At 39.6% G+C, this 27,486-nt stretch overlaps 1 protein-coding gene across 3 annotated transcripts; it reads left to right on the top strand.

Moving 5' to 3' along the window:
* Nucleotides 1-10,866: 10,866 nt before the first annotated feature.
* On the top strand, nucleotides 10,867-26,839 carry rfx7b (regulatory factor X7b). Of its 3 annotated transcripts, none has more exons than XM_084734579.1 (10): nucleotides 10,867-11,295; nucleotides 14,615-14,648; nucleotides 18,098-18,183; nucleotides 18,538-18,642; nucleotides 18,733-18,855; nucleotides 18,954-19,073; nucleotides 21,161-21,242; nucleotides 21,337-21,544; nucleotides 22,837-23,132; nucleotides 23,389-26,839. In XM_084734579.1, exons 1-10 carry the CDS (start codon nucleotides 11,162-11,164, stop codon nucleotides 26,773-26,775), a joined length of 4,575 nt encoding a protein of 1,524 aa, XP_084590705.1. In that variant the 5' UTR covers nucleotides 10,867-11,161; the 3' UTR covers nucleotides 26,776-26,839. The 3 variants fall into 3 exon arrangements, with proteins under 3 accessions (XP_084590705.1, XP_084590703.1, XP_084590704.1); XM_084734577.1 differs by having other exon boundaries at nucleotides 10,870-11,295; nucleotides 18,098-18,184; nucleotides 18,605-18,642; XM_084734578.1 differs by lacking the exon at nucleotides 18,538-18,642 and having other exon boundaries at nucleotides 10,870-11,295.
* The last annotated feature ends 647 nt before the right edge of the window (nucleotides 26,840-27,486 follow it).

The raw sequence follows: 27,486 nt of genomic DNA, 5'->3' as shown, positions 1-27,486 counted from the left end.
TCCCATGGTTGAAATGTCATTGGTTATGACGCTCTACAATGAAGAATGTCACTCCTGATGGCCCCCTGATACGTTGTTGGCCATTAAGAGGCCAAAAAAGAGCCACTGAAGGAGGACGGAGGAGAAATAAATAAGGAAAATAAAAGAGGGGAAATGAAGACTTTTATATGCAAACAAATAAAAACACATTCACGCCATCTTGCAGGCCCTCAGTTATCAAATTCAATTTCTGCAGAATATATTATGGAGCGGAAAATCTGATTACATTCTTTAAAGGAAAAAAAATCTATATTGATGTGGCCAGCCAGTAAGAACAAAAAGAAAACATGCACCTCTTTGCAGTCCGAAGTCACGGTTGTCCTTTTACTGTAAGATCTGCGGTTGTGCATACGACGCCTGCAACACACATTTCAAGTGTTGTTGGCATATTGCTCATCGTCATGCGCCTGATTTGACATGGCTTAAATAACTATCTTCCTGCCAGTGATTGGCATTCACACAAGAAGGGGTGAGTGGGACTGGGGAGCAGATGGTGACATTCCACATGACCAAACTGATCAATCAGCATGCTGGGACGCAGGTGCAGCACAGGCGGGCAGCACCACACCATCTATTTCACCATCTACGGGGCACAAACACATGGGCACCAATCGTGGCACCCTGAGGGTCTGCATGCTCCTCTGTCCCGCTGTGCCAAGGTTGATGACATCAGAATTTCCCATCCGCTCTTCCACAGGACGCCAAGAAAGAGGAGGAGGGGGAAAAAAACACTGTATAAAATCTGCAGTAACAGCCTGGCCCGGGATAGGTTGTGTCAGTGACGTCAAAGCCAGGGACTCCCATATTTCTGCTTGCTACTCAACTGATAAAGCAAAAGAAAACATGGACAAAAATACCTGCAGATTTTGGCCTTTACAGTGTTGTTTTTGGGAAACAATATCAGTGATACAATGACCATAATCTCTTCCTTACTGCAGACACCTTCCTTACTGTTTGTCTTTCACAGTGATGCAGGACCCCATCCTAATACTGAGGTTTGCAGAAACATGAAAATGCCTTTGGTTACTTTTAAGGCTAACAAATGATTTTATTATTTATTCATCTGTAGATTCTTTTCTGTTTATAGCAGGCCTGTTAATCAGGGTTCTTTGGTCCAAACCCAGCCCTCAATTTCTAGAATTTAGAATTAGTTGCAAGTAGAAATAAGAATATCATTTATAAATCTACAAATTCATGTTAATAAATGCATTGCCTCTTACAGAAAATGGCAGATACTTAAATAACACAGTGCAAAATATTTCCAGTTTCCAGGAAAAAAAAGTGTAGGCTGAAGCTACAGCTTATAACAACTGCTCTTGTGCTGCAAATATTCTAAGTTCATAGATGTTTATATTGGTTATTATATGTTTTTATTAGCAGGGAAGAGTCAAACTGAGTGAAGAATTGTGTTACATTATGTTTATGAAAACAAGAAGATACTCCTCATCTTGGATGACAAAGATTAAATAAAGTCTGGTCTAGAAAATACAGAATAAAATGCTTATCATCTACAGTAACCCAAGGTGATGTGTTCAAATGGCTTTTTCTATCACATGTAATGAAAAAGCACCAAATCCTCACAGTGTGACAGCTGGAACCATCAGATGTTGGCATTTTTTGCTTAAAACATGAGTGAAACAATGAATATATGATCAAAAATTCACTTTCAGTTAATGCACCAATTAATTTATCAACCCATGGTTTCAACAAATTTCCTTAATGAGGACTTGACTACTTACATTAGAGATAGTGCTGATTATCAATATTGTCTCAAGTAATCTAGATATTTGTCATTTCTTAAAGGACCAGTGTGGAGGATTTAGTGGCATCTAGTGGTCAACTTGTCCATTGCACCTCACCCTCCCCTTCCTAGGGGGTGGGAGATCCTTCACTGGCCATGAAAGTCACGAAAAATGCAAAAGGCTGTATCTAGAGCCAGTGTTTGGTTTTTTTGTTCTTAAGATTAAAAAACAAAACAAAAAAACAAACCAGAACAAACCAAAAAAAAAAAAAAAAAAAAATTCTTATTTTCCAAAAATGTTTGGGTAGGAGCAATTCTTGGACCCAAATTGAGGTGCTCTTTGGATAGCGGAACACTGTTTTAAACCAATTAAAATGCCTTTATTGTTACAGCATGGTCATGTTGGAGCTGATGTGTTTTGTCAGGAAGTCAAACATATAAAACAGAAAAAAATGCCCTTTTATAGTGGTAACCATTATAACCATTATGTCGTCCATTCAGTCTGTCTGACTCCCTGACAAAGACTTGTATGCTGTATGTTTGTTTGTTTTAAGGTCCCACATAACCGTGCTGTGACAATAAAGGCATTTTAATTGTGCCTCGGAGATTTTGTGTTTTTTTTCTTATTTTCAGGTGACATGACGTACACTGATGAAAACATGAATATTATACTAAATTTCTGCCAATTCTGCTACTAGATCTCCCTAAATCTTACACACTGTTCCTTTAAATATTTAAATTTTTTAGTATTTTGTTTATGCCCGAGCAAATCATGGAGAAACTATCTGTAAAATCCTTTTAGAGGACGCGTCAGTGAATGCCAACAGGCCTCCTGCGTGCATACAGAGGTAAGTGGGTTGGTGGTGGCATTTGATACCTGCTGGCGTGACTCTGTACCGAGGATCTACTGTATGTTCGGGATAAGACCTGACCACAGTGAGCTGATCTTATAGTCTGGCATGAGTGCTGTAAGAAGTGTGGGGGGGGTTGGGGTGTAAGAGGATTGGAGAGCGCCGTGGCTGCACGGTGCACGTGAGAGCCAGACTCACCGACCTCTTCACCACCGTGAACCCGCTGTCCCACATTCACCGTGACCTACAACCTACGAGGAGGAGACGGGTGGCTTTAGGTCACCGCCAGTCTGATGTGTGACCTGCTCGATTTCCAGTAAACCCGTCATCAAATCACAACTCCACAACAAACAAAACAGAAGGAATTTCACTGTAAAAAAAAAAAGTTTTAACTATTAAAGCTAGTGTCCAGGCTGCCTTAAAATTTTAAGTTGACCAAATCTGCAAAGACAAGTCGAGGTAATTTTATAATGATTCAAAACAAATAAACTTTTCTAATCATTTAACTTCATATTAATTCAGTTGAACTTGAAAAAACATGTTCAGTAAGCCAACAACTCTTCACTCACACTGACAAATATTACACTCATGAACTCATGTTTATAAGTTATGAAGTGTTGTGAAAATAGAAAATTTTAAGTTCAGTTCATTTAAATAAATAAAACTAGCATATTTGCTTTACATTAACAAGAAAAAAATTGTTGATTCAAGTAAATTCCTGTATTTCTTTTTTTTTTTTTTACATTAAGTTAGTATAAATTCTGACATATTCTGAAAATATATTACTAGAAATACCAATACTACTAGAAATTTTAAGTTTATTTACCTTAAATAAACAAAACGTGCATATTTACATTATGAAAACATATTAGTTGATTCCACTAAATTCCTGTAGGACTTTTTTTTACAGTGTTGAGGGCAATAAATGCATGTAATTGAGCCATCACCTGTATATTTTAAGCCACAATATAGAGGAAAAGTTACAGAATATTAGCTGTAACTGCCTTCTCTTAATATAAAATTATTAGAAACAATAAAACATTTTTGGGCTGTGGCTGATCATCCAAGATGGACCTGACAACTTTGTCTTCATATATTTCTCTTTATTTAAACATTTAGGTATTTTTAATATCAGGTAGAATTTGAATTTCCCTTCAAAATAACCTGCATGTGTTTGAGTGGTAAATATGGCACAGAATAAAGGTCAAGGTCAGGGTAATTTTTATTACCCCTAAGGGGCAGTTTGCTGCACAGCCAGCAGAATACAATCATCACACCATACAATATTTTATACATAAAATTAAATTACATGCAAATATTTCCCCTGAAAAGTAATATTCAGTGTAATACTTTGATAATGTTGTAATGTAAGCCGAGACATGACTCTAAGTAGACTTCACTGACGAGAGGTTGGAGCAGATATTGTAAATTGTTACCATGAAACATCCACAAAGATGGCAGCAACTTTGGGAGGAGTGTTGTGTGAATCTTAACATTCGGAGGAATGAGCAAGGGCAAAGACTGCTGAGATGAGACCTTCCAGCCCAAATCAGAAGTGACAGGAGATTGACAGTAAAATAAATCAGTCGAGAATAGCCAGCAACCGAAGGTCAAAAATAGAGTGAGAAAACAATGACTAACAAGGAAACAACATTTTCTTGAGATTTAGATGAAGTGTCACTGTTCCACACCTCCGGTGTTGTTAACAAGCCAGCAAATGACAAGGTCTGATGGATGTGTGTGTGTGATATGTTATGGAAAGAGGGAGACATTTTCCAACCATATTTCAATGCTGAAGCAAAGATCTAGTTCATCAAATTACACCAAGAATATCAATGTGACAGTTGGCCATCCAATCACGATTAAAGCATTTGTATGTTGAGTAAATGAGGGAGTATTTTATAATTTAAACCCCATAACTTCTCAGTTTTTCACACAACCTAATTACCAATATAAACCTACACCTTTACATCACTACTCTTCTGTTTTTAGTCCAATTATGTTTAAAAATATCACAAAATATATGTTTTTTGACAAAAGGCTGAACAGGCCTTAGTATATATTAAAGTTTAATGTCATTTTCTTTGGCCTTTAGTGTGATAAAAGAATGTTTTATCTGAATGTCAAACACCAGAGGGTGCAAAGTTCACCTACAAGAGCCTGTCCTGCATAGAAGCACGGAATAAAAAGGCAGAACATCAATCATATCATATGTATATGATATGTAATATTAATAACCTGCTCCGTAGCTTCTTCACGCCAACTTCACGCCTCACCTCACATGACTCTGTGCTCATATGTGAACTAACTGTCAGATCTGTGTTCATTTCATGGCTCCGTTCTGCACGACATCTCTCCTTCTCTGTTTACAATCCACCCTAAACACAAAGTTTGCATATATGATTAACCGCAGATGAATTTTTACATCATCTGACCTTTTGCAAAACAGCAAGAAGCAAGTTTACGTTTTCATACAATTTCTATAGACATAAAAGGTTGAAAAGTTTCTTGTCACTTTCTCATTGTATGAACACAATACCAATAAAAAAAAAACAATATTCAGCGTCTTCTGGTCCTTTTATATCTCAGCTACAAGAACAATATCATCAGCATGAGGAATAATTACCAAAGGTGAGATTATGGGCTCAATTCTGTTTGCATCCATCGTATTTTCATCAGCATTTCATTTTTATACACTTAATTTAAGTATTATTTTAATTCGTATTAAAGTGCACACCCTCTATCGCTCTGAGGGGTTTTGAAAACAAACCTGTTGAATATAAAATGGTAGACATTCAACCTTTTCTACATAAAGTCTGCTGATAAACTTCTTTAGAAACTTAATTATAAATCTAATAAGTCAGTCGGCTCATGTCAAGTGAAAAAACTTCAAGTTAGAAGAACTCATGTTTATAAGTTCTAAAGTGTTCAAAAGATAAATACTGGAAAAGTTGAGTTTAATTAATTTAAATAAATAAAACTACATTAATGACAAAATGTTAGTTAGTTCGACTAAATTTCTGTGTGATTTGTTTGCCATCATCTGTATATTTTAAGCCACAAAATACAGCAAAAGATACAGAATATTAGCTTTAATTGTTTTGTCTTAAAATAAAATTATTTGAAATTACTTTTGTCTGCTTTGCCTTCATATATCTCTCTTTATATTAATTATCAATAATTACGTGTCTTTATGTTTTAGGTATATTTAAGTATAGTTAGTAAGTTTATATGGTAAATATGGCACAGAATAAAGTGAAATATCAAGGTCAGAGTCACAGTTATCCTTATTATAGAAGCATTTTGTTACACAGCCAGCAGAATACAAACATCAAACTATACAATAATTTGACTTTTATATAAGTGAGAATGAAAAATGCCTCTAAAACAAATTGTCTCAAACCAGCCAGTTATTGAAAGTAAAAAAACAGACTTATCAGGCCTCTGTAGAGCCTGTTAGTCTTTATTTAGATCAGGGCTGCCCAAACTGGGGCGCCCGGACCAAACTGGGGCTAACCATAATGTCTGATTCGGCCCACCAGATGTTTCTAGCTTTAATTAAGAATGAATATATATATATATATGTATATATATATATATGTATATATATATATATATATATATATATATATATATATATATATATATATATATATATATATATAAATTGTTATTTATGCTGTTTTATTTTTGTCCAGTCTACCTTCACCTGTCTTGATCCTTTATTATTAATTATTTTTCATAATCTGAGCAGACAGACAGAGCGACTCTTTGCACAGGAAGTTCATGGAACTTGGGATCTTAGTATCGTTTTGAATCTGTACGTCACGTCGGGTGTTTGCTTTTGGCTCACGGCCCAACAGTAAGTTTCAGTTTTGGCTTTTGACGGGAAAAAGTTCGTCCACTCCTGATTTAGATATTACAAACGTCACATGACTCCACCCACTTTGCTGAGTAAATTCAGCAATAAAATGTTTGTTGCGTGGTTGTAGCCGGGATTACGTAAATACATATTGTTGTGGAAAAAATGCACAATTTTGTGTATTTTATAAAAAATGTGGATTAAGTCCTGGACTACATTTTTTAAATGTATAGATAAAAACATAACTTTTTCTTGTTAACTTCATAGATTTGATAGTGTTACATTTACATCCTCCCGTAATCATTTTTTTCAGTGAAGGGGTGTGCATAAGACTGATGACACTGTCATAACCATGACATAACACCTGTCATGAGCATCAAGGAGCTTTTATTAATGTTTATGTCGGTTGTCCTTGAATGTCATTCAGTCAGTTATGTTTGACATTGTTTGGGGTGTCTTTGTTTTGACAACTTGACATTAAACCCTGTCATAAACGCGCCCTCAAAGGCCTAATTATCAAAATTTGAGAAACTACTGTATTTAGCTTTATGTGTTAGCATTAAACTGTCAAAGGTGGTTGGTTTGACATTGATATTAGATGAGGTCAAGGAAATTGTTGGACAATTATCAATGGAAAATAACGTGCTTAAATTATTACTAGTGACTCTTGTTTGGGGGAGAGAAAATCTATTATTTAATTCTAAAATGTCTGAGGGTCGCTGTCACAAAATCTCAGACAGTTATCCAAAATATAAAGAACATTACAATACTGAAAAACATCTCTCACAAAAATATGCCACTTTTGTCATTACAAATAATGACAAGGTTTTTAGAGGTTTTTACACATTTATTACACAGTTTAAATGAAAATCTCTTGATGCAATCTCTCATTTACACAAATATTCAGACTTTTTGCTGTGCATCCTTTGGTTTGACTGTTGTGAGACGGCATAAATCTTGTCTTTTCCAAGTTTTAAAGGCTAAATACAGTAAGATGATGAAATTTTCTACACTTAGCAGTCTGTTATAGCTGATCTATTATTTGCATTCACCCATTTAGTTATGTTCTTGTTGATGATTATTATTATTTATCAAAAATCTTATTGTATTATTTCGTGAAAGCACCAATAATCCATAATAGCTTCTTTCTGGTGCGTAAAAGAGATTAAATAAACATATATTGTGCAAGCAAAGCTGTAAAGAGCAAGTTGAGGCCCTGCAAACAAACAGAAACCGAGCAGCAACAGTAACTGGGATGGCCTGTTATCTGTAGAGGTCATCCAGGTTACTGTATACTTGTCCATACATGCCTTCCTCCCCGTCTGTGTCTGTCTGGTCTATTGCTGTCTCTGTCCTGCATTATGTTTCATGAGCCTGGTGTCAGTGGAGCAGTGGAGTAACATTACCTGTCTTCATCAACAGATGGCAGCATAAAATAAGTCATGATGGAAGAATTTATTTAGGTCTTGTTTTTCCTGACCTGCTGGCTCCATTCCTCTGAATTTTCACATTTTTATTTTCATGAAGGGGACACATGGGGCATTATTACCCATTTTGAGGTCAAACGCAGTGATTATAATCAAATAAATTGGGAGTGAGTGTGATAAGTGTAATTTACAGCAGGTTTATTGATGTGACATAAGTGAAGGTTATATTTATATCTTGTACAGACAGTCTCCATCCAATTCATCCTCTCAGGTTATTTTTTTCCGCCAGCTGTGTCTCGGATTTCAGCCGAAGGAAAAAATAGTACCTATGCTGTGTGATGAGCACAGAAACATCTTGAGACAATCTGTCTGTGTTTTGGTGTTCAAGCGTCTCCTCTGTCTGATCAGATAATCAATCGATAGAAGCATATTGGCTGATATGGAGATCGATACAGACGCTGGTTGGTAAATGACCGGTTTACACGGTGAGGTGAAGTGATATCATCCTGGCTGTTTACCCGTCATTGTCACTATCTGATCAACCAGCTTCCTGCAGCAGCGCCCCTGCAGGCTGACGGCGGAACTGCAGCCACACACCAGCGTCAAGCTACAGGAGACACAAACTAAAATCCCCGCCAGGATTTTAAAATTAAAACCCTCTTAAAACGCATTTACTGTTAAAACGTTTAAAGCATTCACCAGTTTACAGGAGAGAAAAATAAAGCAAGGCAAAAATGATACATTTATAATATTATTTATTATTCCAAATTAATTATTCCAAATTCAAATCAATATATATCAGTTTTAATAATATCTGATTTATCAAAGCATTTAATTTGAATTCCTAGACAATGCTCTATAAAAGCAAAAGTATATTTCTGAAGTTTCTTTTATGTATTTTACTATTAAAAAAAAAACAAATGAACATTTGAAGAACCAGAATTGTTCTTTGTTTTGTTGTAATAGAGATACAAGTAGTTATCTATTACTGTGTTGGTGAGAGAAAAATCCATAATGTAAATCCCTACTTCAATTGGGTCATACCTAATGATTTCTTTTTTATTATTATTATAATTATTATTACAGATTAATCTCATGAGATCTTTTTTAATTAATTTAATTAATCATTTTGTCTATAAAATGCAGAAAATGGAAAGAAAAATATTAAATAAATTTAAAAAATATTTGAGTGCAGGGTTTTAGTCTTTTGGTGCTTAATATGGACTAAATAATATATAATATTATTGTTCCATGACATCTATTGTCTCCCTTAGGAGAAATGTCTCGAGCGTCTGAGAGAACACAGATGACACAGCAGCATTCATCTGCAGTCAGACAACAGTTGACATGCAGCATCACACCCAGATCCATTAACACCAGAACATACGTACACACCCGTTTTGCACAGATGCCCTTCATAAATGTGTTGCACAGATGCCCCATGCCAAAGATGGTGCACAGATGCCCCAGTGGCTCTCAAACTTTTTATCATCACTTCAGAAGCCAAAATAAGTTCATGCCCCACACCCCACATATTTTTATCAGTCATGAGAAGCAACTAATAAACAGGGATCAAAGTTAAATTATAGGGGATAAAATGTCATCATGACATCATCAGCAAACTCTTGTTTGTTTCCCTCAATAAACCATATTCATTCAACTTAGTTTCACTACATTTTTATGCAATTGTCATCCAAGCCCCAACTGCAGTAGCTCTGCGGCCCAGCAGGGGGCCCATCCCACAGTTTGACAACCACTGCCCTATACAAAGACATTGCACAGATGCCATACAGCAGAATATTGCACAGATGCTGGGGTTTTCAAAGTGGGAGACAAACCTCCCTTGGGGGGCACCAAACAGTTTGAGGGGAGGCTCTAAATTGATTAAGAAAATAGTTCTGTGTACTATTTTTACTTACTTACAATCAGCTTTGTTCTGTATTTACATGCAGTTTTTAACTTATGTTGGACAGCAATATTCACGCACACTTTCACATTTTCAGGGCTTTTCCATTGTCACTAAACCCCTGCCCCATTTTAAAATACCGCACAGATACCCTGCCTACTACAGATATTATCAGCCCAGTATTGGCCTACCATGGCTTTATCGGTCTATATCAGCATGATATGTGCCTATATGAAAGCCTTTTTTAAACAGAACATAATGAAGATTGTTTTTATTTGTTAGCTTGACAGGCTTCATTCTTTTTCTTAATTCAGATTTAGTATATACACACATTTTGCTCTACATATGTTTTGTGTTTTTTTTAAACTTCTTTTTATTTATGATTTTATTGAAACTAAAAGTTTACTGTTTCAGTTCCTTGATTATAATTTTGGGCAATAAAGTCTGTAAAATGCCTTTCTCCCATTATATATCTTTGTCACAGGTGTTTCAGAAAATGTTTTTATGTATATATTCTTTATTCTGTATATTGCAACTTAAAGATAATTAGAGAAACTCCATGCATAAGGAAAATATTCACATTTAATGAGCTGGAATCGGCTACTTTTTCTTAAAAAAAACTGCTCAAACCGATTAATAGATTATCAAAATAGTTGGCAATTAATTTAATAATCAGTTAATAATTGATTATTTGATAAATTGACTTGTAAAAGGGAATTCTAAATCCTAGCAATAAAATATAATGACTGCTAACATATTCTTCAAAAAACAGTTATATTTTTAGATTTATTGTATAGTATTGTATTGCATGTTGTAAAAAAAAAAACGCATTAAAAATACTAAAAATCTATATCCGTTCGGGTTTTACTGCCTACACCAAGATACTGCATGTATTAGGAAAAGATTATTATGAAAAGCAAAACCTCCAGAGAGCTTTGTTTTAAGACAGCGAATCACTCCTTCAATCCTCACAAACATCGTGCTCTTATTTTGGAGGAGGCATCCCCGTGCACTTCCTGTCTGCGCTCCTCTACCTGCGCCTAACTTGACGCGGGCAGCTCGTCTGTAGCTGCTGCTGGCTGCTGCAGGCGTGCTATTTGCGGCAGCGGGGAGATCTCTGCGAAATGCCTTTTGTATTCGCTGGTGTTTTTTTATTTAGGTTTTGTTTTGTGTGTTTTGCGAGGCTCGGATCACAGTGTTTGTAGCCATGTCCGGCGGTGGATTCGGCGGGCTGTCCTAGCTGCCTGAGCCGCTCCAGCAGCGGTGGGTCCGGTGCAGTGCACAGCCGGGGATGAGGCCTACTTGTTAAAGCTCCCCCACCACCCCTCCATCGTGATGGCTGATGATCAACAACAACCTGGTCAGAAGCCTGCCTCCTCCTCGGGATTAGGCTCTCTTCCAGCGTTGGTGCCAGGACTCCAGGGGCCCGAGGCCAACGCGTTACAGTTCAAAATAAAGAATTCAATTTGGTAAGGATGGAAATGATCCACCAGCAGCAGACACACACTGTCCTTTTCGCTAGCCGTAGCCTCATAATTAGCGTATCTGTAGCTTCTGGAGAGGCAGGGAGGATGTGTGCTGCACAAAGCGGCTGCAAATAACACCGACCTCCCGACACAACCGCCCATATTTACCCGAAACACGGCTGCAAAGAGGAAATGCACCCCCGTCCGCTGCCTGTTTATGCATTAATAACACGTTTATGTCGGGTTACATACAGCTGTAGTAGCTATAATCATTAGCATCGAGCCAGAGGAGGCCATGTGATAGATGACACCAGATCCACCGGTGGTACTGATGCTCAGGATGACAGGTGTCAAACAGATACACACAGATGCACCGATTTAATCAACAACAGAAGACCATCCATCGATGAGAGTTACATTTTTATGTTTATTTTCTGTAGTTGCTTTGGGAATATTTTGCATTTCACTTATTTTAGGCTGGTCACCCATCACAGTGCAGTAAATTGAATTAAATAAAATTTTAAATATATCTACATCTTCTCAGGTGTTATGACATACTCTACAGTGGCTTTGGAAATGATTAATAATCAATTATTACAGTTTGATTTCCCAATCAATGTACAGTAAACTGCAATGAATAACATTTTATCAAATATAGTTACTCACATGTAAGGACACACTGTACTGTGGCATGGAAATTATCAATACTTAATTATTTCAGTTTGGTTTCCCATCATCATGCAGTAAACTGTAATAAATAACATTTTATCATCTGTAGCTACACAGATGTTATTTCAGTTCCTGTCTTTAACGCAATTCAGGTCACTTTATTTTAGCACAAGATATAATCACAGAGGCATGCAGAGTCCTAACAAGCAAAACAATATGGATGTTTTAAAAAATATATATAAGTAAATAATGAAAAAAAAGAAGAAAACTCACAGCGTACAGTGCAGAAATGCTTATTTCAAGTTCTGTGTGAAATAAGCTTTACACATTATGATAATAATAATAAAATGTGGCATCCACAGTATTTGAGCTGTTTACAGGTGATACAGATGTTATAATTCAATATTTTTCAATACTGTAAGCGGTGATATGTTGCTTTTTTTCCCAGTTTTATTTTGGGAAAATCAGTATTTTCTTACACCCCACACAGTGTATGTATTGATGGGTAGTTCTATAATCCATAGGTGCACGTTAATGCATTGTATTAAAAAATAATTTTATTATATATATCTGTTTACATGTTATGACATACTGTGCAGTGGCTTTGGGAAGAATTCACACATTTTGCAGATGTAATTTAAAATGCATTAAAGGCACTTTTTGCATCTACGCACAAAGACAAAGTGAAAACGTGTTTTCAGAGATTTTTGAACATTTATTACAAATTTAAAATGAAATTTCTCAATTCTCATTTACAGTATTTTCAGTGCATCCTTCGGTGTACCTTTTTAAATTATCCTTGAGATTTAATATTCAGATGTTATAATGGTATCAAAACATGAGACCAGAGATCGTCTTAGATTTGAGATATCATTATATTGTGTTATAGCCTTTAGTGTTGTCCTTTCTGGTTTTAAACGCTGTGTTACAGTACAGTGATGTAATTTTCTGACCTTACCAGTAGGGCAGCACAGTGATTAAAATATTATGAAAATAGCATTATGGCCAAATGCAACATTGAAGTCACAGAAATTGTGATGTTTTGATAAAGGAAAAATCACAAAACAACATTATAATGAAATACTGTAGTGCTGCATGGATGCCCTGGATTACAAATCTTGTTCTCTAGATGTAAGAAAACATTTTTGTCTAGATCCCAACAACTCTTAGTGCTATATATCATAATAATATCTGTCAAAATAAATCCAATATGATTTTTTTAACCATATCGTGCAGCCATACTGGCTGCTCAGCTGTTGTAACATACTGTACAGTGGCTTAATGGACTTAATGTACTTTTTGCATTTACACACTATGACACTGGAAAACATGTTTTTAGAGATTTTTTTTGCACATTTTAATAATTTTACAGCTTTGATTATCCTTGAGATGAGAGCTGAACAATATATTATGTTGTGACAGGTATTGTGATCGTGATATAGGTCAGGCTTTTAATGGGAATGGGAATTTTTGCATTTCATTTCCACTGACAAAACATAAAAATGATGATTATGTGATTTTTGCTACCAAACAAACATGTTACCTTCAGTCTGGATGATGTGATTTGTAGGCTGGAGGATCTCTGTAGCACTGCAATGCTTCATTTTTAATAGTTTGTTGTCACCCATTTTTCCTTTATTATTATTATTTTTTTTAAAAAGCAGCTTCTGCAGTTTGGATTTTGCGTTTGGCCGTACTGCGTTTTAACAATATTTTGAAAAATTGCTGGTGGCCGGTGCTAATTTTGGTCCCTGCGTCAGGTGTATATTTACTGCTCACCATAATCTTTGTTTAAACTTTATCCTCAAGACGCCATGTTTGTCTGCTCAGCTGCACTACGTCACAGAGACTGACCCCTGGTGGTGTGTGCTGCACATTACAATATAGTGTCTCCCTATCACTTTAATAGATATTAGAGGAGCGTCTGTGTTTATGACGATGTTGAAATTCATGCTGTCAGGATTTTTTCATTCTCTGGTATACTGTAATACCTTTATACTGCCCAAGCCTAGTGGTAGCATCAGTCTGTGGAGGAGCTTCTCTGTGGCAGGGAGGGGAAAATGAATGCAGCCAAATACAAACAGGATCTTGTAGAGAAGGTGAATATTTACCATTCAGTACATCAGTAACCAAAAGCATATGTCCAATACAGCACTGGAGTGACTGTAAGCCTCTGAATGGTTGAACTGAAGCAACATCTGTGGAGAAACCTGAAGATGACGCTTCAGACGCTCCACATCCAGCCTGAATTTTAGTCTTGAAGCTGTAACTTCTGCCATAGTTGGCGCCACAAAATATGGAATTAATTGTCTGAATTAGGCTTTTAACACATCGGCACTAAAAATCCCAAACATATTTAAATTATTTCAGTATAGTTTATTGTGTGTAGATCGATGGCCTAAAACTGCATGCAATCTGAATCTGTAACAAAATAAAACAAAAGGAGAAAGAGTGTGAAAACTTTCCAAAGCCACAGTCTGAGTGGATATAACATAACAAAACACAACATTGTTTTAGCTCATATGACTGTCTATCATAATGTTGCATGAAAACAAACATAGTTGAAGTAATAAAAAAAAAAATTCTGCATGTATTAACTTTATTTTCTTTTATTTATTCACATTTCTGGCTTTTCCTCTCTTTCTCATTGCAGCAAATCTGTACAATCAAAAGTGGACAGCATATTGGTGAGTATCCATGACTGACTGTTCTGCTCGTAAAAGCCAAGTCTTTGTTATTTGTTACCTAACTCTCCGCCGCCCCCTTATTATCAGAAGGTCACACATAACTGTTAATTGGTGGATCAGAAGAGAGGGTGTGCAGCTCAGCTTCTGCTGAAGTTTTAGGGATTTATTGTCAGAATATGGCAGAAATGGATTATTATATTCATAAGTATGTTGTCATTAGTGTAGAATCACCTGTCAGAAGCGAGTTTCACGACCACTGTACACACCTGGAAGGGGAGGGTGATGCAAGAGACATTCAGTTGGTTGCATTCTACAAACTAACCACTAGATGCCACTAAATCCTGCACATGTTCTTAAAGAAAGAATATCTAAGTGTACGTTTCATACCTATAGCCTGATGAGGCTTGTAAATCTATAAATGATTCGACTCAAGCCATGATGCTTGAATTAGCTTACCTAATAGTTATAGCATAGCAATAAAGCGAAAAGGCATTTTATGACAATAACATGAGCATGTGCACTGTGTTAAAGTTTTTTTCTATATTACAGTAGTAGAAGTGTACATTTTGTTGACCTGTAAATACATGTAGAATCTATTTTTCCCAGTTTATATGTCTGCCACATGTGTTTATGTTAAAGTTCTGTATTTATGCACATTTTGTTGTTGGTTTTTCTGAGCTGAAGTGTCTGACACCCTGTGTTCAGCAACAAAGCCACATCAGCGACATCAAAGCTACACCATAAAGCTTTGTCCTATTTTTGTCAACTGATGGAAAAAAAAAAGTACAGACAGTTAACAGTCTGTGTTTTAATTTCAGTAAGTCTGTCTGGTGTTTGACAGCTTTCAGCAGGCAGGTTTAGTCCCTCTCAATATAAGGTCTGATAAAATATTCACCTTTTAGCACTACAGATGCTTATACATTAATACTATGGCATGTAGCACATCAGACTGGGACAAAAACATGTGTCTCACATCTGGATTGTGTCTAAAGATGCTTTGTGGGGTAAATATCAGAAGCATCTCACTTAAAAACACTGTGCAGAGAATGTAAAGGTGAGGAGATCATATTAGAAACACTTACAGTAACATGATTCGGGGATGGCTGAGATGGATTAGGGCTGCAACTAACAATTATTTTCATCATCGGTTAATCTGATGATCATTTTGGTTGTTGGGTCCATAAAATGTCAGGAAATACTGAAAGATGTCAATCAGTGTTTCCCAAAGCCAAAGAGGACGTCCTCAACCCAGAGATACTCAGTTCGCTGTCATAAAGGAGTAAAGAAACCAGATTATATTCACATTTAAGAAGCTGAGATAAGAAAATCGATCATCAAAATAGTTGGTAATTAATTTAATAGTTCGATTAATCAACTAATCATTGCAGCTTCACTTCATAATGATAAAAAGTACATTATTTTTCCTGCATGAAACTTAAAAATAATCAAGCCAGTGTAGGAAGTCAAACCAAATAAAGTATTGTGGCTTTGGAAACTGGGATTTAAATGTTTGCGTTGCTGTTGTTTTGAGACGTAGCCTGCAGTATACAGGTGGTGCAGGCGTTGTGCAGCCATTGACTGGCTTGTCAAGATGTTTCCCGTATCTGACAATCAAATTATGTAAATTAAATCAGACCTCCGAGGTTGCCTAGGTTACCAGCGTATACATGCTAACGGCAGGTGTGAGGGTCGTCTTAGAAAATCCAAGAATACGTTTAAGGGGGTGGTGCAGGATTTAAAGCCCCACATGGCAGAAGCAGAGACGGACCTGAGGTAATTCACTCTTTGCTTGTAGCAATGGAGTGTAGTAAATAGCATTTTCATTCACTGCTCATTGGCTGACAGCTCTCACCTCATTCATTCAAGTATTGGTTCCCCTAGCAACAAAGAGGCAAATAGAAAAGGAAGAGGTAAGATGGATCCATTCTTAGAAACCAACTGAAAAGCAGTTGAGGTGGAATCAATAGTTGTGAGGTTGTGTGCAGCTGTCATACCTGTGTAGTGTTTTAAAGTGGCCGCTAAATTATGAACCACATAATTTAAATTTCCTGTCTACATACATTTATCTATCGAGCAATTAGCCCTGAAATAAGATTGAGTATTTCGATCAGGTTTATTAATTAGGGGTTCAACATAAATGGGCAGAAATTTAATTGCCACTATACAAATTGTTTTATTTGTTAGTGCTTATCAAATGACAACGTGGACTAAAGTTATTAGGGCTGCAACATCTGTAAAATATCAGAAAATAGTGAAAAATGTCCATCTCTGTTTCACAAAATCCCAGGTGACGTCGTAAAATGTCTTATTTAGACAATTAATCGAAAAAAGCAGGAAATCTCCATATTTGAGAGTCGGAGAAGAGCATTTTCTGCCATTTTGCACGAAAAAGTACTTTACCCATTAATCAATTATCAACATAGTTAGCCCTGCAAGTTCGGTTTCGCATACAAGGAATTTTCCTGGATATGTTGGTGCAAAACAGTAAATATAGTACAGAAAATCTAAAGAAAAATGAGAACAAATGAAAAATAGACAATTACAGTTTTCTGCAGGAATTTGAAAAGTATAATCAGTGAATGTGCAAAAGTTCAGAGTCCAAGGGACGTGTGTTAATGTAGTGCAATGAGTCAACGTCAGGTGTGTAGACTTTACATTAGAGGGTGGAGGCAGGTATGAGACGGTGTCAGTGGGCGACCCAGGCCTTATTGATGAAGCCCACTGCAGATGGGAAATAAAATGGGAATAAAAGTCCTGGTGGGAAGCAGCCTCCTGGCGTGGGAGGGTTCGACCATAATCTTACTCCAATCATATTATCTTGACTCGAGCTGCAACGATTAATCGATTATTTTAGTATTTTAATAATCAACTAACCAATTTGAGTCATTTTTAAAGAAAAAAAATCAAAATTCTCTGATTTCTGCTTCTTACATGTGAATATTTTCTGGTTTCTTTTCTCTGACTGTAAACTGAATATCTTTGGGTTGTGGACAAAACAAGACATTTGAGGACATCATCTTGGACTTTGATCCATAAAATGTCAGAAAATATTGATCAGTGCTTCCCAAACAACTAATCGATTAGTTGAAAAATTATTGCGGATTGATCACAAGATCGTGACAGGATTAATTAAATGATTTTCATTATTTTCACCATTTTTCACCAACAACTAATCAATCAATCGAGAATTTAATGGACAGATTGATTGGTAAGAAATTATTTGCAGCCCTAATCTTGATGCATGTTATTGCAAACATATACACATGTTAAATACTTTATAAATAAATGAGAAATAAATGTTTCCAAAGTCCTTTTATTTATTTGCCGACCCAAATAAAACCTCCTGTGACCCACCTGTGGGTGTCGACCCAGTCTTTGTGCCTCCAGAAACTTATGTAATGATTTGGCGGTGTATAAATAAAATTGACTTGATATTTTTATTTTTACAGCAAGATGTTGAGAAGTTTACAGACATCGAAAAGCTCTACCTCTACCTGAAGTTGCCTTCTGGTCCCAGCAGTGGCAATGACAAAAGGTGAGTCACAGACACACACTGAACTCAAGTTTTTCCACGTTGCTCTGTGGCCTTTTTTTTTTTTTTTTTTGTCTTTCACACACACATGGCTGCTTTGTTATGGCTCTCATTGCATTATTGGCACTGTTGTCTCATTGCTTGAATTCAGGTCACTATCCGCAGGCTACCTCGCAGACACAGTTTAGGCTGATAGATCCTAAAAATTAAGTTAAATTTCAAGTTTTATTTTTTGGTTTTGGGGGGTTCCTTGGTCACTGGTGAGTTTTATTTCTTCATACATTCATTTTTCAGCTGTATGATTGATTCTCATTATGAAGCAAACCACTGATATATGTAGACTTTTGCTATACCTAGCTGTCTGTGTTTCATTTGTTTCCCCATATCTATTCATCACCCCAACCCCCCAATTCTGCCCATTTGGACTGAGAATGAGAGGGGGTCCTCCACTCCTGGATTATGGTATTAAAGTTTCTGTATTAACAAGAAATGATGCATACGAGTCGAGGACACTGCCTCACCAGATTTATGTGTCTCGTGTACCCATTTCAGTGATCAGAGTTCCATGTCGTCAAGCCGTACTCAACAGATGTATGCATTCAACTGGATACGGAATCACCTAGAAGAGCACCCAGAGACCTCCCTCCCAAAGCAAGAGGTGTATGATGAATACAAGTGAGTGCGCGAGGTCGCTCTGGGGTCAGAGGAGCACAGGAGAGGGCGCAAACATACAGTTTTTTTATAGTCTTACGGTGGATTCTCTTCTCTTGCAGGAGCTATTGTGACAATCTCGGCTACAATCCACTGAGTGCAGCAGACTTTGGAAAGATCATGAAGAATGTCTTTCCTAACATGAAAGCACGTCGACTGGGCATGAGGGGAAAATCCAAATATCCTTTAACTCTGATGAACCTGTCAGCAAACCCTAAATCTTCCTGTTGTCCATGTCTGTGCTGTGCTCCACTTTATTCTGTCTACACGGTCGTCAAACAGCGAGGGAGTTACAGTAGTTGGGCTTTGTTGTCGATTGCAGACATGTAGTCAAGAAATAAAGAGGCAGATCACATATTTTTTTCAGCTAGCAATGAGAGATAATCAATTGAATGTTATTCTAGATCACAATCTTGGCTTCCCACAATTAAATGTGCATGATAAAGTGCAATAAAATGTGTGACAGTAGCCTGTGCAAGATTTCCTGAATGTTTCAGCTGCAGTCCAGAATAAAAGGGGCAGAGCAAAAGTCTGGAGCAGAAGGCAAAGATGTAGTCTGCTGAAATGGATCATGATCTGTTGTTTGGCAGTATGTCAGATTTATGGCAAGTAGGGCTGCACAATTAATTTAAACTTTTATCAAAATTGCAAGATGGCTTTCTGCAATTTTCAAACCACAGAAGGCAAAATGTGTCTCCTGAGGCAGAGATGTCCTGTCCTACAAATCAGATTCTTCAGACTTAAAAAAACATCTTCATTTGGTGCAGATTCCTGTAAAAAATCATGCCATAGTCATTTTACATGTTTTTCAATCAAAATAAGAAAAATTATGTAAAAATCAACATTACCTCTAATATCGCAAATCATATCGCAATCAGTCAAAAATAATCACAATAAGATATGTCTTCAGAATTGTTTAGCCCTAATGGCAATCGGATGCAAAGAGTGCATAAGAGTTGTGTTTTTGTTGCAAAGCAACGCAACTGACTTGGTCAACCACCTGAAAAACGCCACAATTTGAAGCACACAGAATGCATGAAGGCTAAGAAGAATAATGTTGCTAAAGTTACCTCACTGAATCCCCGTCCTTGTCCAGCGTCAACTCATCCACATCTACAACAGTGACACAGTATACTGTGCCATTGTGTGTAGCACAGTGTGAAAGTGAAAGCAGTGCTCTGTTGATTTAATTTTCGGTTTAAACATCTGGTAGAATTGTGACCTGGTAGCTCAGCTGGTAGAACGTCCGCCCCGTGTACTGAGGCTGGGTTCAACTCCCGTCTGTGGGTCTTTGCTGCATGTCTTCTCCCCCTTTCCTGTCATATATTCAGCTGTCATATCCGTAAAAAAAAAGCCACAAAAAGCCCCCCCCAAAAATTCAGAGTTTTATATATAATTTTCTTCTTTGAGATGCACTCTGAATAAGGAGCAGTCGTATTTTGATGCACAAAATTAGCAGGAATGTGGCACAACATGGATGTGAAAGCAGTGCTCTGTTTATTTAAATGTGAAAGCACAATAAAAATATTTTGTCCCTAAAATCAGTGCTGATCAAAATAATCTTAGCTTGAATGATCTATAAACTCTCCATCACATAAAGTTTAAAAACTCTCATTTTGCTTGCTTTTCATGAAATTAAATCACATTATTAGCAAATCATGTTGCATGGAAATAGTTTGATAAACAATTTCAGCTAAATGAAGTTTATTTGTCCAAGAACTGAGCTTCTGACTTGTGACACCCAAGTTGCGTGCAGTGTGAATTCATGGTTCTGCTGTCAGCACAATGGATGACTTGTTCTGACTTTCTGTCAAAACTGGAGGCAAATGCTGTTTAAATTCTGAATAAATGGTATAAAGCAAAGAAAGAGGCACAAGATTTGCTTTAGAGCAATGTGCTACTGAGACATCCAGCCTTTTAAAATTTAAAGTTTTTAAAAACTACTAAAATAAATTCAACAAAAAAAAGCAGTGTTAGTTATGTTTTTTGAAAATCAAACACATTGTCCTGACAGGCAGGCAGATTATAGAAGCAGGTAACATGAATCTTTGACACACAGCTGTTGAAAATCTCAAAATCTGCCCAAAACCTTTTGGATTTTTAAGAAACACCTAAAAGTCAAACAACAGAGAATGCATCTTCTGATTTTCAGAGATTGTAACTTGTAGTTTGGGCTTAGAAGAAGATAAGAGGAACAGGCTGGACACAAAATAAGACTTTTGACATTCAGAGTGATTATGTTTGAGACACCTTAACTCCTTCTCACATACTGTTATAGCGGGTTAAGGAAGAAAGCTTTTGTTCACATGCCATCCTTACCCAACCTGGATCTACAGAAATCTGGTGATGGGGTGAGTTACGCTGTAAAAATTAAAATACGGTAAAGGTCTTTTCAGATTTTTGACATGGTCCAGTGCTCATCCACCTGCTGTTGTCTGTCTGCAGTGTGAGCTGATGGAGCCGACGGGCCAGTCTCCGAGCGCTGAGGATGAGATGAGGTCCGCAGCCTGCGGACTGGTGTGCGAGTGGGCCCAAAAGGTCCTGAGTCGTCAGTTTGACAACGTGGAGGACCTGGCCCGCTTCCTGCTCAATAGCCACTACATTGGTACTAAATCCATGGCTGCGCTCACTGTTATGACCGGAACGCCCACAGGTAAAGACATCAGCTGGTGATGTTCTTTTCTTTTACACAGTGGTGGTACTTGTCCCTAGCTTCGTCAGCGGTCATCATCATCAAATTGTTTCAATTTTGTCCTACTAAATACTTTTACTCCATTACATTTCACAGGGAAAGAAAGTACTTTTAGTTAAATTAAATTATTACTTAAGCAAGATTCTAAATTACTGACTGTTACTACTCATTGTTTATGCTTTTACATCCTGAAGGTTAAAAAGTGTTTTCTTTGTGTGATCATGCAAATATTCCTGAGTTTTCGTGCAAGTGGTTGTCAGCTGTCCATGGTGCTGAAAGAGGTTAATTCAACTGTCTGTAAACCATCATGTCTCCTCCTGATGGCTTTGATAGAAAAGCTGTCCGACCAGATTTTTATTTGTTTCAGAGGACTTGCACTACATATGCATATTCTAGGGAAATTTATTTCCACACAGAGTATGTCATGTAGCCCAGTATATTCCCAGCAGCCAGGTCTCAGCCTGGCTCTCATTAAGCACAAGTTAAAACCAGCCTAAAGTCAAAAGGATCAGTTCTTCTACGCTTCCTTAAAATAAGCAGCATCAGCAGTTCATGTTGTCATTTTGTCATCACTTACACATTGAGATCTTATTGGAAATTGTCCATGTGTGAGGAATGATAATTGCCTACTGCCACAAAACTAAAAGATTAAACCCATCTTGTATATCAACAATTATTTTCATTATCAAATGATTTCAAGATTATTTTCATGATTAATCCTTTAGTAAAATGTACAAAAATGGTGAAAAATGCTCAAAATAATTTACCAGGGCCTAAAGTGACATCATCTTTTTTCCAACCAGCGGTCCAAAACCCAAAAACTCTTAAGGTTTTAGACTGTGTGAGCATCAGATCCTCACAATTAAGAAGCTGGAACCAGCAAATGTTGACATTTTTGCTTTTTGCTTAATCAATTAACAAGATAGTTGGCAACTAATTTTCTCTCGATCAACTAATTGATTCATCAGCTGATCATTGCAGCTTTAATACCAAATTCAGAAGCTCGCTTGCAAATTATAATGCAGTTGAAATAAATGGATTAGAGCAGGGCATTATAGTTCAAGATTAAAAATAGTAATTTTATATTTTTCCAATGTACAAATCCAGATTTTCAATTTTAAACCTTTTTCAAGTTTGAAGTACTTGATAATACTGTTCATAATACTTGTTTTTATGCACTGCAAGCTTTTAATGCTCTGACTTGCACTTTATGTTCGCTAATCACAATTCTTGGATTTTTCTTCCCTCGACAGGAATGAAGACGCCAACCCCAGCCTCTGCGTTTGTGCCCACGGCCGAGGCGAACTCTTTCCAGCCCCAGGTGAAAACCCTGCCCTCTCCCTCCGTTGATGCAAAGCAGCAACTGCAGCGCAAAATCCAGAAGAAGCAGCAGGAGCAGAAGCTCCACTCCCCCCTGCCCAGCGAGACCCAGATCAAGAGAACGGAGGCCAGCACCCCCGGCCCCACCATCCCCTGCGGCAGCCCTGCTCTGCTCTCCCCTCAGCCCACCATTGGCATCGTAGTAGCAGCTGTTCCCAGCCCAGTCACGGTATGTGGATACATTCAATGCCAAAGACACCTAAGAATATTGCTGCATGCATCACAATTTTTTGAAAAGTTGTTGTGAAATCTGGCATTTTAGGCTGCAGCAATACCCCAAAAAAAGCCTGTGAAATATTGGAGGGACTGTTTAATAGAGTTGGGAAAGATGAATGACCTTCTGTAGCTATAAAGTCATTGATAATTGATCAATTGATTGATAAATGTGCCAAAATATAATTCTATTCTCACTGCTCTTCTTGCAGGTACAGAGAAGCAGACAGTTGATGACCTCACCGAGCCCTGTGGGGACCGCGGAAGGGAAAGTGTTGCCTGTCAACTTCCAAGTGGTCACTCAGTCTCTGAAACAGTCCCCCAAAACCCCCCAGAACATCTCAGCCAGTCCTGTGGGTGACCGGCTGGCACGACATGGTACACGATACGCCCAAATCCTGCCCAAGCCCTCTGCCACCAGTGCCATCACGCTGCGCTCGCCCCCCACCCTGCTCATCACCAACAGCCCCATAAAAACTGTGATGCCCACTCCCCACGTCAGCTCGGTCAACGTGGTGAAGATGACGGCCATCGCGCTGGCTCCCAGCAGCAGCAGCACGACCGTGCGTCCTGCCTCGGCGGGCGTGAGCACCACAGCTGGCTCGGATGATTCCCAGCAGGCGCACGGCGTGAGCTCGGTCGCCCCTCCGTCTCCTGCGATCAGACCCAGTGCCCCCGCCTCCACCCCGACCCTCTCCACTGACACCAAAGCTGTGTCTGACGCTGGAAGCGACAATAACCCCACATCTGGCACGGAGAAAACAGCTGCAGGTGCCAAAGAGGAGAGAGTGGCGAAGTTTAGAGCTGCCAGTGAGCCGAGCTTCCTGGTGAAATGTTCTCCAGGGCCGGACAAAGGTGTACGGATAAAAAATGACCCCACATCCCCGCCCACCTCGGTAGCTGTAGCTGGGACTCAGGACAGCAATAACAGTAACTGCCATGACAGTACTTTGTACTTGACTGTTGATAATCAGAACTCCAATGGCAACACGTCATCCAACGGCTCGTCCACTGTTACCCCGACGTCGAAGGACCCCTGCTTGGACGCCAAGAGCCCCAGGAAGCGCACAGGCTCGAGTGGGGAGTCCCATGTGATTCCTGTGAAGAGGGTGTTTATCTCCCAGCAGCCACTGGCTGTCATCGACAATCCTAAAATTGGAGTCAATGCTACGGTGAAGAGGATCCCCCGACCGGGAACGCCTGCCCGACCAGAGAGTGCCCCCTGCAAAGTGACTGTGAAACACACCTCCATAGGGCCCACGCAGATCCTTGCACTCTCCGACTCGCCCATCACACACACAGAGGGCACCCAGACTGTTGTCAAATCCCAGGCCTTGGTGGTGAAACACGAAGACCACTCTCTCAGCACTGATACCAGCACTGGAGCAGCTGGAAGCAACGCGTCCGATCAGGCATTGCTGCAGCAGATCACCGGGGACCCTCGTGCCATACCAGCCAACTCAGGAGCACACGAAGCCTCTGTGATGAGCGACTTAAAGAGCACAATATGGGAAGAGGGACAGCTCGACGAGCTCCGGAAGCAGGCGTTTGCTCAGCAGATACCAGCAGAACACAAACAAGCCCCTACTGACCAACTCTCCATCATAGCCCAGCCCTCCGAGGCCTCGGGCCAGCTCACCCTCACGCAGGAGATGGTCGACTTTGCAGGTTCTCAGCCCAACATGGACTACTTTCCGTTCAACGATGACGACATGACGCAGGACAGCATAGTGGAGGAGCTGGTCCAGATGGAGGAGCAGATGAAGCTGAAGGGTCTGTTTGGCAGCTGCGTTGACGTGTCTTTACAAGGCCAGTCAACCAGCAATCAAAGCTCCATCCTGAATGCTCACCAGGCCGGCACCACCTTCTACCACTCTGCCCACAGCAGCACCACTCCTGTCCAAACTCCCACTCCAACACCGACTCCAACCCCAACGCCCACCCCCACCTCCGAGATGACGCTCGGGCACAGCTTGACAAGAGAGAGCCCCTGCTCCCGCATGGCTCCCATCACCCCTGTGGATGGAGCCATGGGGCGCCATACCCCCATCAGCACACCGCTGTCCAACTGCAGCAGCAGCGTCCCACCGAGCCCGGTGGAGTGCAGGAACCCTTTTGCGTTCACGCCCATCAACTCGAGCATCACAGGTTACCATGATGCCAGCATCGTCTCCAGCAGCCCTGTGAAGCCCATGCAGAGGCCAATGGCGACGCACCCTGACAAGGCCAAGCTGGAGTGGATCAACAACCGTTACAACAGCAACTCTGCAAGTCCGTTGTCCAACCATAGCATCGGGATCCTGCCTAGCTACCAAGACCTGGTAGACGACCAGTTCCGTAAGCCTCATGCTTTTGCAATCCCCGGCCAGTCATTTCAGGCGCAGTCGAGGCAGGACGCTGCTCACTTTGGCCGTTTGACCCCCATTTCCCCTGTGCAGCAACCGCAGCAGCAGCAGCAGCAGCAACAACAACAACAACAGCAACCACAGCAGCAGGTGGCAACAACTGTGACCACTCCGACGAAACAGGAGAGTTTTGCCGTCCCTGCGCCGTTAGACAACAAAGCATCAACCTCATCAGCGTCCAGTACTTTCCGTTGCCGCAGTGTCAGCCCTGCGGTGCGTCAGAGAAACTTCAGCGGCAACACCGGCCCCCCGACCACCACCACAAACACCACCACCACCACCAGAGCTGTGGTGTCGCCCTTTAACTCCCCCATTACGTCCGAGGTGCTCAGCATCCTGTCCAACAACCAGACAGTCAGCTCTGTCCACAGCATGGTCCAGCGGAGCCAGTCTGTCCCTCTGAACATCATGATGCAGAGCGAGATGCTGCCCGTTCAGGGTCAGAGCAACACCGCCAAAATCACCAACGTTCTCCTCAGCAAGATGGAGGCTGACGGGGACGATTCTGTTCGCGGTCTGGGCATCAACAACCTCCCCTCTAACTACACGGCCCGTATGAACCTCACGCAGATCCTGGAGACCACTCCTGGGTTTGCTGGAGGAACTTCTCACCAGACTGTCAGCTCCAGCCCTGCTGCCTTCGAGCTCCAGCAGCACGGCTACCTCACCACCACCGGCAGTAGTGGGGAACAGGTGAGTTTCTCCACTGGGGACAGCCAAGCACAAGCGGGTGCTGGTGAGCAGGACCAGCAGCAGCAGCAGCAGCAGGAGACTCCTGTGCAGACACAACCACAGCTCCTCCTCCAGAGCACACAGCAGCAGCAGGAGGTGGAGGACGAGCAGCAGCAGCTGGATTTCAACAACACTGTCAAGGACTTGTTGGGCGACGACGGCCTCAACCCCAGTTCCCAGTTGGTGGGTCAGGTAGCTTCGGAGCTCAACGCTGTGGCGTCCGACTTCTCAAACGACATCAGACTGACCTCAGATTTGTCCAGTAGCATCACTGACCTTAACACGTTGGACACCAACCTGCTGTTTGACCCAAACCAGCAGCAGGAACAATATGAAGACTCAACACTGGAAGAACTGAAGAACGACCCGCTTTTTCAGCAGATATGCAGTGATACTGTGAACTCTGGTTTTGACTGGCTAGAAAGCAAAGACCAGCCTACTACAGTAGAGATGCTGGGCTGATGTTATCTTTTCTTCTGTATGATTTCTGTTCTCTGTTCGTTCGTTTGGTGCGTATGTAGTATATCTGTTTTTAAACTCTAGTTTGTTGGGATTTGTCTGGACTTTGCCATTCGTTCTGTTAAAAAGTGCCAGGCTTACCAGAAAATCTCTCCTACTGATGTTTAGTTACTTCTCTCCTTCATTTGTCACCCAGAGTTTCAGTACTTACAGGGATAGTTTAGGTTATTTAACATGGGGTTGTATGAGGTTCTTATTGATAGTCAGTGTATTAGCTACAGGATTACTGGTGTGGACACTTAAGAACATAATATGCATCATTTTCCTTGTAAGAAAACAACATGTAGACTCACATAAACTTATTTTCTTATTATTTTTGCTGTGAACAGTTTACTATCCAAAAGAAAATTTGACGCCTATGAATGAGACTCAATAATTAACTATCTTTCTTGAACAAATCCTACTGATTTTACCTTTAAAAAAGATCCACCTCAAAAACTTAATATCAGTTTAAGTGTACGCTGTATTTAGAATAGACCTTTTATAGAATATAGCAAGGCAATATAGCTTTACCTTGCTATCAGGCAGCTTTTTCCAACGACAAACCGCCCCTAAATGAGCCAGATATCACTCTCTCCAGACCAACCAAACTCCACTGGTGAAATCAGTAATTTTACCTCACAAAACACAGGAGTTGCTGGTTTCCGCTGCCTC

This window comes from Lutjanus erythropterus, chromosome 13 (assembly GCF_056507025.1).
Source record: "Lutjanus erythropterus isolate fLutEry1 chromosome 13, fLutEry1.hap2, whole genome shotgun sequence".
In the NCBI taxonomy this organism is placed as follows: domain Eukaryota; kingdom Metazoa; phylum Chordata; class Actinopteri; order Lutjaniformes; family Lutjanidae; genus Lutjanus; species Lutjanus erythropterus.
This window is presented reverse-complemented; position numbering and strand designations above follow the sequence as displayed.

Excerpts from the sequence above, each read along its gene's own strand:
- rfx7b (XM_084734579.1), top strand. The coding sequence starts at position 11,162 with ATGGCTGATGATCAACAACAACCTGGTCAGAAGCCTGCCTCCTCCTCG. Across the intron at positions 18,856-18,953 it reads GAGGTGTATGATGAATACAA|GAGCTATTGTGACAATCTCG; the intron begins GTGAGTGCGCGA and ends CTTCTCTTGCAG. Across the intron at positions 23,133-23,388 it reads CTGTTCCCAGCCCAGTCACG|GTACAGAGAAGCAGACAGTT; the intron begins GTATGTGGATAC and ends CTCTTCTTGCAG.